At 35.5% G+C, this 13,481-nt stretch overlaps 2 protein-coding genes across 3 annotated transcripts in view; one reads left to right on the top strand and one right to left on the bottom strand.

Moving 5' to 3' along the window:
* The window catches only part of LOC123671682 (transcription factor sem-2-like), an 81,974-nt gene extending 70,334 nt beyond the window's left edge, over window positions 1–11,640 (top strand). For both annotated transcript variants that reach the window (XM_045605644.1, XM_045605645.1), the window contains exon 2: window positions 6,999–11,640. In XM_045605644.1, coding sequence (XP_045461600.1) covers window positions 6,999–7,832 — 834 coding nt within the window. In that variant the 3' untranslated portion in view covers window positions 7,833–11,640. The remainder of the gene's footprint in view (window positions 1–6,998) is intronic.
* LOC123671681 (jerky protein homolog-like) lies at window positions 1,017–2,956 on the bottom strand. Its single transcript, XM_045605643.1, has 3 exons — window positions 1,914–2,956; window positions 1,384–1,851; window positions 1,017–1,331 (listed from the first exon to the last, which is right to left on the bottom strand). The coding sequence occupies exons 1-3, from the start codon at window positions 2,700–2,702 to the stop codon at window positions 1,038–1,040; spliced, it is 1,551 nt and encodes a 516-aa protein (XP_045461599.1). The 5' UTR covers window positions 2,703–2,956; the 3' UTR covers window positions 1,017–1,037.
* Window positions 11,641–13,481: the final 1,841 nt, after the last annotated feature.

The raw sequence follows: 13,481 nt of genomic DNA, 5'->3' as shown, positions 1-13,481 counted from the left end.
GAAGCCTATGTCTTTTTCAGTACGCAAATTTTGGCCCCACATCAACCATCAAATTTGACATGAAGCGCGCGGAAATGAAAACTTATCAGTGATACGATATTTCACTCAATTCGCAAGTTTCTCCAAAAAGAACGCACTTCTTAGGTCCCATAGTGAATCAACGTTTCATATTAACTCAAAATATATTGAAATAAAACCTAAATAAATCAGAAATTCAGAAAACAAGTGCGCCAAACGACGAGAAACAACCGATGATAATAGGAGAGCAAAAGTTGAAAAACATTGGACTTCAGCAAGTAGATACAGAAAATAATAAATATTCTCGTTATTATAAATTCGACAATTAGGAAAAATATCGGATTTCAAATATTCAAATTTGCATATTTAATCTGGAATCACTCAAATAAATATATTACATTTAATATAATATGCATTCGTAACGATATAGTAAAATTGTGGATTTGAAAATATATCACAATCCGACATCGTAATCTAACCATGTTAGGGACATGTAAAAATTGCGCATACTGTCTCTATCTAAGTTTATTACTCTATGGTCCGAATGTAATTATGTATTGAAGTCCATTGGAATTGAATTGCGACGATTACATGCTATTCAAATTTTGGTACAGATTATGCCACCGAATTGAATACTGAAGAAATTTCCATTAGCTCCTTATTATTTTATCGTTGACCAATTCCTGGTACAACACCATTTGCATAATCTGAAATGCCATCCTGTAGTGCTCATGTTATTATATTGTATGATGTTGTAAAATTCTCTCGACTACTTGAATATGTCAGAATTTAGGACAACCCATGAAGGAAAATCTCCCTAAGTTGGCAGTCTGACAAATTTCTCCTTATGGTGTGAAAATCTCTAATCATACATAGATATCTACAAAGAAGTACAGTAGACTCGCGATACTGTGAACACAAAATGTATCAAGGGTGTTCGAGTTATCGGAAGTGTTCATCTTAAGGGGGGTAGGGCAATGTGCAAATTTTGTGACGTATTTTATAATAATTCATTTATTTTAACACTTGAAATATTGTGTAATTTTGGTTTGAATTTGTTTACTCTTCAAATTTTCCAGTACAGCTTTTTCTTGCAGGCGTTTCAAAGTTATTATGTCTTGTATTTCCATAAAATTTTCTTCAGCCCAATAAATAACAGTGGAAATTGATTTCACTGCTTCGAAATGTGGAACTTTGGGCCTTACAATATCGACATCGTTATCTTCATCGTCGCTGTTTTCTGGAATATTTTCATCATTCATATCTAGCTCATCGCAATTCCACCGTTCAATTTCTTTTTCATTATAATCATGCTAAAATATAGAAAATTTGAAGGAAATGAAAATGTATGCTGATTTTACTTACCGGTTGAAGTTCCATTAAGAGTGATATTGTATCTTTCACAACAACTTTTTCTCTATTGAGCATTTCTTGTAACATACTCAAAGGTATATTATCCTCATCAGTGAAATCTTCAGTGCGATCAAACAAATTTTTCCAACACTTTGAAATCATCTCTGCATCCAATTTGATCCATGCAACTTGTAAATGAGCCACACAATCTTTTAAAGTAAGTCGTTTCAGAGCATCGGTTATGTTTTCCTTTTGACTCACAATTTGACTCAATAAGCTCCTTCTGTAATGTAGTTTTGTTAAACGTAGGATATTCTGATCCATGGGTTGGATCAAAGGAGTCACGTTGGGCGGCATATAAACAGTGAAAATTATTCCATCTGAACTTCGTAATTCCTCAGCCGGCGGATGACAAGGAGCATTATCCAAAATGAGAATTGCTTTTTGAGGCAGTTTTTGACCTCGCAGAAAGGATCTGACCTGAAATTTGAGTTTGATATCATTATGTTATACGAAACGTAAAAAAATTACATGTCACTCACCTCTGGAATAAAATGATGAAAAAACCATGTCTTCAAGATGTCTATCGTCATCCAAGCATTTTTTGAGTGCTTGTAGATGAACGGATTTTTAAAATTTTTAAAACATCTTGGCTTCGCTGCTTTACCTATTAATAAAGGCGTCAACTTATGCGAACCATTAGCATTCACGCACCCCAATAAAGTAATACGTTGCTTAGCCATCTTCAATCCAGGAGCTGCTTTTTCAGAAAGGGCAACAAATGTTTTGTCAGGGAGAAGTTTCCAAAAAAGGCCTGTTTCATCTGCATTGTATATTTGATGGTTACTTAGGTGATGTTCTTGAATTAAATTCTTCAGCTTCTGCTTGAAAGGATCGACTAATTCTGGCTGCGATGATAGCTTTTCGCCAGTAATTTTTAAAAATCTAACGCCATGTCGAATTTTAAATCGCTGTAGCCAACCATCACTGGCATTGAAATTATTGGTTTCTTTAAATTCTTCATGTAATTTTGATGCCATGTGTTTAATCATATCTCCTGTGACAGGAACATTATGTTTCCTCTGATTTAGGAACCATTTGTATAATTTTCTTTCCATTTTTGGATTTTCCGGTCTTCTCAACGTTCGCTTCTTGCTAGGTTTCAAGGTTTTATTGACAGAGTCCTTTATTTTTTCAGCCTTCTTCTTTATGGAACAAATCGTTGATTTTGCTACGCCATATTTCACAGACAAAGCAGTTACACTTAGACCTTTTTTGTGTTCGTCTAATATATTCGCTTTCTCAAATAGAGTTAAACACTTCGGAGGCATCGTTACACTCTGATATTCCGTAAACGCAAAGTACGATATTCACTGTTTCAATAAATCTGAGATACTAAATGTATTATGACTATGCAAACAAGTCTGAACGTGTTCGTAAGCGAAAAAATTAGATTATCTGTCTCTGTTCATGTTACCGAATTTCTGCGATGTTCACGTTACAGAGTAGTCAATGGATCAGAATTTCTGTTCACGTTATAGAGCCATTCACGGTATCGCAAGTTCACGTTATTGCGAGTCTACTGTATATAGAACCCAATATAGCACCCTGTGGTACCCCACTTTCAATGGCGTGGAACAATCAATAATATCAAAAAAATTCATTCATGTTCGACCACAACCCAAAAGTGGACTAAAAACAATTCAAAGAAGCTTCCTTTCACCTTCTATCGAATTGTTGAATCTGCAAAAAATAAAATAGGCCCTAAAATAGTACCTTGTGACACTCCAATATAAATTCCTAGCCAAAAACTTGAATCGTTGAATCCTAATATAGAACCTTGTGGCACCCCAATATAAATGGTCTAAAATGATGTATATCAAGATAAATTCATGCTTTATTCTGTCCTGCAATTCGAAGTGAGGAAGTAACCGATATCTAAGCCAAAAACTTGAATCGTTGAATCTGCAACAAATAAAATGGGCCCTAACATAGTACCTTGTGGAACCTCATTATTAATGGTCTATAATGAACGTGTACATCATAATTAAGTACGGAAATAACCGCCATCTGGTCCAAAAGCAACGTAAAAAATGCTTCTATCCGAATTCGATCCATTTCGGTAGGGGAAACCCCTTGAACCGTAACCTCCCGTCGTTCGGTTCGCCGATCGAAAACAACTAATTTAAATTCGATTAAAGTCCGCCATAAATCTGCGTACGGAGCGACAAGGAAGTATCTGGTTAATTACACGGCTGCCGTACCTTTCTGGCAGGACGACGAAAGCGGGTATGGCAAGGACAAACAATACCGTCCAAATAAGGTTGGTGTCCTTTCACAACTGCCGATCCCGCGCCGAGCGCAAGTCCGGATGCGACGTCGGACAGTAGCGGCGCGTCAGAACAGATTAATAGAAATCTACTTTTTTAGTAGATTTCAGACCATCTATGGTAGATCAACTTTTCATAGTAGATTTTGGTAGATTTCACACTTGTTTGACTGTTAGGTCCAATTTGGTATTATTTGCAATCACTGCCTTCAAGGACTTGATGAAACTTGATTGTTTTATCAATTTCATCATTGTTTATCATTGTATTTAAGCCTAGTTTCAGTCTAGATTCAGATTTATTTGTGATTTGGGTTAGATAGTTGACTAGTTCGAAAAATGAAAAAAGATATTTGTTCATGTCACCCAAAGCTATAGATGACAATGGAAGCAAACTATAATTTTTTTTTTTTACAGTAACAGGTACCACATCACTTATAGCCTACGAAGACCTCTGAGCTTCTGAGTATGCGCAAAGCTTATAGTAGATTTCTCAAATCGGCGTCGTAAAAGTAGATTCGCTTTTTGAGAGATGGTCACACTGAGTCTCTATCACATCAGTCTTCACTTCAGAATAATAAACATAGATAGGAGAAGCATTTGTCATTTTCAGTAAGCAAATTTTGTCCCCAACATGAACTACCAAATTTGACATAAAGCTCGCAGAATTGAAAACATATCAGTGATACAATACTTCACTCAATTCGCGAGTCTCTCCAAAAAGAACGCACAGAATTAACGTTTCATATTAACCCAAAATATATTGAAATAAATACCTAAATATATCAGAAATTCAGAAAACAAACGTCAAGCGCTAAACGACGTGAACCGATGACTCTAGAAGAGCAAAAGTAAAATTGTGGATTTGCAAATATATCACAATCCGACAATGTAATCTTACCATATTGGGAACATGTGAAAATTACGTATACTCCCTCTATCTATGTTTATTACTCTATGGTCTTTACATACTTTAGAACAAGTATTTCCACAATAACTTTCAAAAGAGGAGCTCTAGAGACTTTATTTGCTCTGCCGGTATATGTCATTACCGAGCCAAATTCGCTCAATGGTTTCGGAGTTAATGCCACCTGTTATCTGAAACAACTCGAAAAATACTGATCCGACCGAATTGAAACTTTGTACTTGTTTATGAAATAAAGATACGAAGGTTTTCCCTACAGTGACAGTGAATTAATAAAACACAGTGGCGACAATACATTCAAATTGAGCTTAAAAATTACAAATGTAAAAATTACCTAACCATAGAAGGCTATGATTGACTGAACTGACGCTTCGTCAAAAATAAAATTATTGGGCCTGATAGATAGACTTAATAAAATGGTCTTTACATTTCGAATAAATCCCAAAATTCACCATATTTAGGCTCAGAAACCGACAGCCAATCAAAAAAGAGGCCACTTGTGTCGCCACTATGTTTTATTAAGTCTTGTGTTTTCATTCCAATACTAACCTCTCAGTTCAAATTGAATGGAATCAATTTTTTTCGTGTATACGCTCAACAAAAATTCTTATACCTATAAAGTTATCATGTTACACCACTGAAGACTAACATTGCAACGCAAAAAATGCAACAATAACTAATCAGCACCGATAGCACCCAATAAAAAAAAATTTCCCCGTCTCCAATTTTCCGGGGTCACCACGCGCCGCCCCTGACTCCCTGATGTGGAAACCCGCGCCAAGGATTTATCATCAGCTCTATTCGCCGCCGACACCTATCTTTCTAGGAAAACGATGCCGAGCGGCAAACGGGATGGATCTTATCACCTTATCCGGCCTTGGCCGATTCCTGCTGCGTATGTGAAACTCCGTTTCCATAATATTCCTGACTACGGAGAGCTGGAACGATCGACATGACTCAGGACACCGAACCCCGAAGATGTCAATGGTCGACATCGGCTCCGTTCGCCGAATTTCGCTTCATTCGTTTGGAATTGATTCGGCGGGAACAGTGTCAATTGTCATTTGTCACTGTGGTTTGCTTTGAGTCAGTGGTTATGATTGATCCACCAGACGGAATATCAACCGTTTTCATACATAATTTCTTGATATCTAACACTTCGCTCAATAGGTTATGGGTCCAGTCAGTAAAAACACATTTTCTCTTGAAAAAGCGATATTATGCGTCACCATAGTTACCTCCAACTTTTCAATACCTTTTTGATAGGAAGATTCTTCTTTGCTTTCGAAAGAAGCTTCAACATCGGTGATTACTTTCTCATTACAGCCAAATTCATAAATAAAAATGTAGGATATTAAACAACAATTCATTCATATAATGCAGTTCTTAAAATAACATCTTCCTTCGGTGGACAATACATTTTGAGATATTCCTAGAAGTTTCACATGACACATCCGAGAATGATGGAGGTTATTTGAATTTACCAATTTCACTCTTCTGGTCCTCTAGAGCCGTTGGATGATGCTTGGCAACCTTGGCTTTGAGTTGAACCTACAGATGAAAATCATACAAAGAGTATACCTAGCCAACTCCAAGTCATGAACTTTACTGTCCAGTGTAGGTATTGACGGCTTGGCTTGATATTCAAGCTACTTGACTCAAGCTCAAGCCAAGTAGCTTGAGCTTGACTTGGAATCAACTCAAGTTCAATTCGAATAGTAGTTTTTCAAAGTTAAGTCATGTTACTAAATAAGTAAATACTTGACTTAACATTGGAAAACTACTATTTCAAGCTACTTGGCTTCAGCTTGAGTCAAGTAGCTTGAATAATAATAATAATAATAATCATATTTATTTTCATAATCAAAATTTACACTCAGAAAAGAAAACAAGTCAAGCATAAGGAAGCTAACAGAAAATAATACTTGATTACATATAGTGATGTCTATACAGGAAACTTATAATTTAAATAATCATCTAAAGAATATGGTTCAAGGTCAGTAAGTAGTTTACGAACTTCTTTCTTGAAATTTTTTACAGTAGTTAGGACTTGATAATTTTTGGGCAATTTGTTGAACAAAGTAAGGCACATGTATTCAATATCAAGCCAAGTGCGTGAATCCCTAATCCACTGCTCCAAATATATCTCACTTATATTTTGAACCATCGTTATAGATTGATGTGATGCCAATGGTTTCACGAATCTATCAAAACTGATTTAAACTATGAAGCCATTTTATTAGATTATAATTTCATTTTCAATTTCTTGAAGTCAAACTTCCAAACTCCAAACTTCCAAACTGAACATATTCACTTCGTTAAATATATTTCAACATTCTATAGCTTGAACTAACAGAAACCTTCTCTTTGTTTCAGACCAAAAAGAACAACCCAAACCACATCAAAAGACCCATGAACGCGTTCATGGTGTGGTCACAGATAGAACGGAGAAAGATCTGCGAAGTATCACCGGACATGCACAACGCAGAGATCTCCAAGAAGCTGGGTCGCCGTTGGAAGCTACTCAACGACGAAGAAAGACATCCCTTCATCGAAGAGGCTGAAAGGTTGAGACAACTCCACCAACAAGAATACCCAGACTACAAATACCGCCCCAGAAAGAAGCAGACCAAACCTTCCCCCAAAGCCACAACTGCGAAGAAGGCGTCCAAGAAGAGCCCCAGGTCTAAGAACGACACAAACAACAACAGTTCAGTGTTCAAAGAACGCATATACAACAGGAGGTCCAATCTTCCAGATGCTGTGGTGTCGAAGTTGAAGGTTAGATTGAGTGGAGGAGAGACACAGAGGATGTTGAGTCCGCCTCCGGTTACCCAGGACATGAGGCCTTTACCACCCATAAGCTTCATGGCGAAGGTACCCACAAGTCCTTCCTGCGATACACCAGATTCACCAGAAAGCGCCACCATCTACGACGACACATTTGCACCACTACATTCTTGCCTGGTAAAAGAAGAACCTGAAGACAGACTAGGCCAACAGCACACCACAACGCTTGACGACCTGGACAAAATAGATGATCTCCTTCAAATAGATGGGATTAATCTAGAAGCCTTAGCAGACATAGAAGGCTTGGACACGTCGTCAAACAGTTCAGGTTCTCACCTAGACTTCACATGTCCCCAGGATATTCCAATATTCTCCACCTTAGTAGGAAGCCATTGGAATACGAACATGTTCGATTGTTGAAGAGAGACCTCAAGACTGTTTTTGGCCCAGTTTTTATAACCATTTGTAGTAGTCGGCAGGTCGCACCAAGTGCAAAGTCCGATGCGATGCAGAAGTCCCAAATGTTATCGAGAAATATATTTTTGACTAGTCGCAGTTGTGACTTTCGACGAAATACGAATTGAAGAAGTGATATTTCCAGCTTGGAAGTTTGCAATACGATGTTAACTGTGAAATTGTTGATGTAGCTTCACATTGTGATACATTCTGATTTAGACAGACTGTTTTTTTGAAAGCATCGGATGTGTATTCTATATATTACCTAATGATATATATTTTATTGTATTATGATCTCATTTTGTTTATTTTTCGTATTTATCATTTTTTTTTTAGTCAACACAATATGCGTATTCAGAGCAAGTTATTCAGTGCCTAGCTCGGAAGATGTGTCGGTTTCAAAAGATTTTCCCTACACATTTTGACCGCCCAATAAGAAAAACCTATAGGCGGACGCAAAGTCAGGCTGTGATCCATCTCTTTTGATGACCAATGCTTTAGTTGACATGAACCGTTAGACTTTAAAGATTTATAGTGTTGCTCGCTCGCCTGTTTCGACCGGTTCAGTGCCACGAGTTGAGATGAATGGTTACGAAGTTATGAGATTTATTCGTTTTTGTTAGGGAGGTCTTCGCCAAATTCGCTGATTTCGGTTCGATATGTTTTCTGATCACCCCCGTTGAAATAATCCTATTACATTAATCATAACAGTTTTTCACTTTCTAACCAGAGCTTGAAAGGCTACTGCTACTACCAAAGCACGCTGAGCAATCTGAATTTATTGCTAGGGATATTAATAAAAAGTCACCTTTAGAAGCTACCTACCCTACCATAAAGTATACTCCAAAATCTAGCCTAAGAACTTTAATATTTTTGAGTACAATTTACTTGACCTTTCCTGCTCTGGTTGTTACTTTCGAGATCTGTATGTTAGTAACATTGAAATGAAAGTACTTGATAATACCCTTTACTGTACAGTTTAAGAAAAATTCACACCATTTTAGAAGATTGGATTGTTACTAGCATCAAGATAGAAATACTCTCTTCGAAGTTCTGATTGATACTAGAGTTCAAATCAAAATTTACAAAGGTGCGATATCAACAACAAGAACTAAAATTGGATCAATATCCTACAAATGAAATTTACTCAACCTTTTGAGATTCCTTTGTAAAGTACCAACCAACAGCTTTTATTTACTGTCTAAATACTAGTATTCAATCCACACGATATTCGAAGATCTAATTGTTACTAACATCAAAATGAAATTATTCCAAAGTGTGGTACACTACTACTAGTGTACTACCACTACTACTACTACCACTAATAGACATTACTATACATTTTGAATGCTAGGGTACAATTTAGACGATCCTCTAAGATTTTATCAACTAAAATTAAAGTAATCAAGAAACTGTACTGTTCAGATTACTTGCTTGTAATTTACTAGTTCTTCAAAGATTTGATTGTTACTAACATTAAGATAGAATATCCTCTACTGTACAGTTTGAATACTAGGATTCATTGCACACGACTCTCAAAAATTTGATTGTTACTAGCATTAAAAATGAAGTGCTTGTAACTTACTAGTTCTTCAAAGATTTGATTGTTACTAACATTATTATAGAATATCCTCTACTGTACAGTTTGAATACTAGGATTCATTGCACACGACTCTCAACAATTTGCTTGTTACTAGCATTAAAAATGAAGTACTTATAATTTACTAGTTCTTCGGAGATTTAATTGTTACTCACATTAAGGTAGAAGTACCCTCCAATGTCATTCAATGTATAGTATGAGTAGAACGTTAAAACATTCTACTAGTTTTGAAATGAATTTGGTTTTAACTTACTAGATCTCCGAAGACTTGTTTGTTACTAACATTTAAGATAGAAGTATCCACTAACCGAACCGAAAACAGAATTGACGAAGACCCCAAAATGTTTTTGAGTGCGTTTGAATTCGTCTACCCTTCTATCCGTTCAGATAAGTATCCCAAAAGTCGCCACACAACAGTCTCAGATAATCGCCTGACAAATGTGGCATCCACCCCCATTTTTTTCCAAAGCAACCGAGGGAAAAAATCATTCACATTCACGCACAATCTTGAAAATTAGAATTTATCTACGGAATTTACAGATTAGACATCGATACCCTTTTATACATACGATTGGCAGAGTCAGCAGTGCCAACATGGCCATTCAAGTCTCCCCAGAAACTTTCGGTCAGCTAATATGAACGAAGGGGGGAAAGAAAGATTACGGGAATCCTTTCCCCGCAAAAAAGACCTATCCTGAAAATGTGCTCTTCGATATCTCCGCCGACAGGCGTTTTTTTATTACGATATCGGAAAAAGTTCGGTAGAATGGAAGAACCAGGACAGGAATTTATATTCTATCATTAAATAAACCTGGGTTGGCGAGGAGATTGTTTTTTCTAACTATAGGGTTATTATCAGCTTCTGTTTCGACTTTGTTATCGTTTATTATCTACCCCCAAGTTGGGGTCCTTTCACGAACAACGAATATTTGCTCCAAACAACCAATGACTGTATCGAATTATCTTTTTATGTCAATAATTCTTTTTCATTTATAAATGCGTAATTGCTATTTATAATATAATACCTTAATTAATAGACAGGGACTTGAATTCTATTAAAATATTGATTTATGTTCTCCAACATTATCAATAAACGTTTTGATTAATTTCCTTTGATACCGATCTGAAAAATTGTGTTAATGTTCACGAAATTATTCATTAATAGTCCCATATTATTCATTAATAGTCCCATATTATTCATTAATAGTCCCATATCAACCATAACGATCTATAGAATCAGCTATAATGATAATGACTATTTTCAAAAGGGGGGTCAATGAATTTGTTAACGTTTGGCTGCTGATTCTGCCCAAGTGCTAGACTTGTCCATATAATATATATCTATATATTATTTTTATAAATATATATCAATATCAGGGCGTTGAGTTGCTGGTTAACGATGTGTTCAACACTAAGTACAAATTCAACTGGATCAATTCAATTCATGCTTACAAATTTTCGGCTGATTTCAACCAAGTTTCTTGAACTGCGTTACTCAGTGCCCCAAACGTTCGTTCATGTGCTTTCAATGTCCTAGGATTATCCTTTTTAAGACTATTGTTTAAAATAAACGTTAGAGCGAACTGTCCGTAATTGTAAGAGTTTTCGAATTTTAAATTTTATAAGAGGCATGATAAATATTTGTAACCGATGTTTCGACATTACGTTTATGCAGAGTTCTGGAGCTTTGTTGGCGACTTTCGAAGAGATAGATTTGTAGATGGAGGCTCTGAGTACTTGGAAGTCACGTTGTGATATAGTTTTCTCAATTTCACCTCCATATCTCTGTAAAAACGCAGATGTATCATGTATATATAGTATGAAATTGCTCATATGAAAAGTGTTTGTTGGACTTTTGACAGGAGCACTCGTTGCTCCTGACTCGTCTTGGGTTCACTCGTGAGCTCAATGGCAACGAAGAATTTCAGGATTTTCCTCCGCAAGATGGAGTCCTTGAGATGCGTTGTTGACCTTTTTGATGAAGGGGATCAACCTTGAGAGATTACAAACTTAGCAATATTTTTGCATTTTTCTCGATGTACCATAAACCATGCATTTTTAAATCCCATGTATTATATTATCCCTATAATGAAGTTATTATATAGTGTGTAAATTTTGTATTGTAGTTGCTGTTATAGTACATGCAATATAGTCAATAAAAGATTTTTTCAATTACGTTTTTATTTGTTGAGTAGACAATCCAGTTCTTCATTTGTGAATCAGAATTAACAAATAAATACTTTTTACAAGAATTTGATTACAAAAGCAATAATCAAGAAAAACTTCAAGATGAATATGAAACAAAGGAAAATAAGAAGTTATTGTTATAGAAAATTTTATCCCTAATAATTTTCAAGTGATAATATAAGAGAACTTCTATGATAAAAATATAAAATAAGACAAAATGATCGATTCTAATCAAATCATAAATCAAACAGTGATTTATTCAGTTTTGTGTTCTAATTCATTATCTTGTTAGTTTCATTAATTCAATTAATACTTTCCTTTAATTTGGGAAATAGTAATCCAAAATTAGAAACCATGCAGTATACTGCAGATTAGTACATAGCAATAAGAAGTTTTGTGATGTTTTCAATTATAAGGTAAGTATTAGATTAGATTTTGATCTAAGGGAACTCCATTGCACTGCGACCTCATGGTCTATTGTGCCCCCATCACAGCTATTCTCGCCATGACGTGTTCCAGAATTCTATTGAACTCCAGTATCTGGGATGGCTTCAAGGAAGCTACTTTCTCACTTCTACAAGTTTCTTGTCCAAAGCAGATTTTGCGTTGGCTAGTGATGGTGAGGCATTGCGTCACTAAGGATCCAGAGTTTCTTTCTCTTCCCCACAGGATCTGAACTCGTCGGTTTCTGCTAGACTTATTCTCATGAGAAATCCTGTGAGGAGGGGTAGTACATTCCTTCTTAGATCCAGATACTTCTTAAAACTCGCAGTGTCAAAGATTCCAAGAAATTTTCCACCAGAGTGTTTTAAAATAAATAAAATAAAAAAATATAAATAAATAAAAGAGACAAAGAAAAACAAGAATGGTATATGAACTATTAATACATCCACCATTATCTTTTCGTCACAATATCTGTTTTTTTTTCTCTAGTTTTGGGTCTGAAATGGTCTCAAACGATAAAACTCGATTCACTAATGACGTCTTCAAATTCGTTAACTTTCGAACGGAGGGACGTGGCAACTTGAAATTTCTAGGGTAGGTTTGGATCTCGAATGCCGAGTTTGAGTCTGAAAATGGATTAAATTCAATTAGGATTTCCGTAAATATGGCAGTTCGAAATTTTGTTTTCCTGATAATTTCAAAATTGCAGGTTGAATAGTTGAATGTAGAATGACAATTCAAGAAATATATTATAAGAAAATTCACCAATAATTTCGTGACCACAAAATTGATTTCAAATTTTGGGTCTTCAGATGAAATAACAATTTCGAGCTCCTTGCAAAATTTCAATTACCCCGTAATAACAATAATTGAGATTAGACAATGGAAAATTCAAGAATGTTTAAGAAAAAACACTTAATACTATCAGATACAATCGTATTGATATTTTGAGTTGAATTGAATTGAATAATAATGCAAAGAGTTGATAGTGAATAGCGAAAGCAGAACCATTGACATTTCATGAAGACTATCGACAAACAAAAATATAATATTTCACTGGCAAGCTACGCAACTAAGCTGAAATTTTGCTTGTATGAAAAATAGCAATTCCGAGTTCCTTGCAAAATTTTGGGCTGATGAGAACTATAGAAAATTCATGAAATATATTGGAAAATAAGCACCCCCATATTTTCGTGGGGATTTTGTGTGTATACATAGAATAACCATTTCAAGTTTCGTGAGGATGGCATGACCAGAACCATAAAGAATTCAAGGAGAAAACCCGAAAACAAAAACCTGATATTTCATTGACAACGGATTAATAATATTTCCTGAAAAAAATCCATAACATTAATTTCAGGCTTCACGCAAAATTTCATATT

Source organism: Harmonia axyridis, chromosome 1 (assembly GCF_914767665.1).
Source record: "Harmonia axyridis chromosome 1, icHarAxyr1.1, whole genome shotgun sequence".
NCBI classification, from domain to species: Eukaryota; Metazoa; Arthropoda; class Insecta; order Coleoptera; family Coccinellidae; genus Harmonia; species Harmonia axyridis.
Note: the sequence above shows the minus strand (reverse complement) of the source record. Positions and strands in the feature narration are given on the sequence as shown.

Coding starts and splice junctions, on each gene's coding strand:
- LOC123671681 (XM_045605643.1), bottom strand. CDS start 2,702: ATGCCTCCGAAGTGTTTAACTCTATTTGAGAAAGCGAATATATTAGAC. Junction 1,852..1,913: donor TTCATCATTTTATTCCAGAG/GTGAGTGACATG, acceptor CTCAAATTTCAG/GTCAGATCCTTTCTGCGAGG. Junction 1,332..1,383: donor TCTTAATGGAACTTCAACCG/GTAAGTAAAATC, acceptor TCTATATTTTAG/CATGATTATAATGAAAAAGA.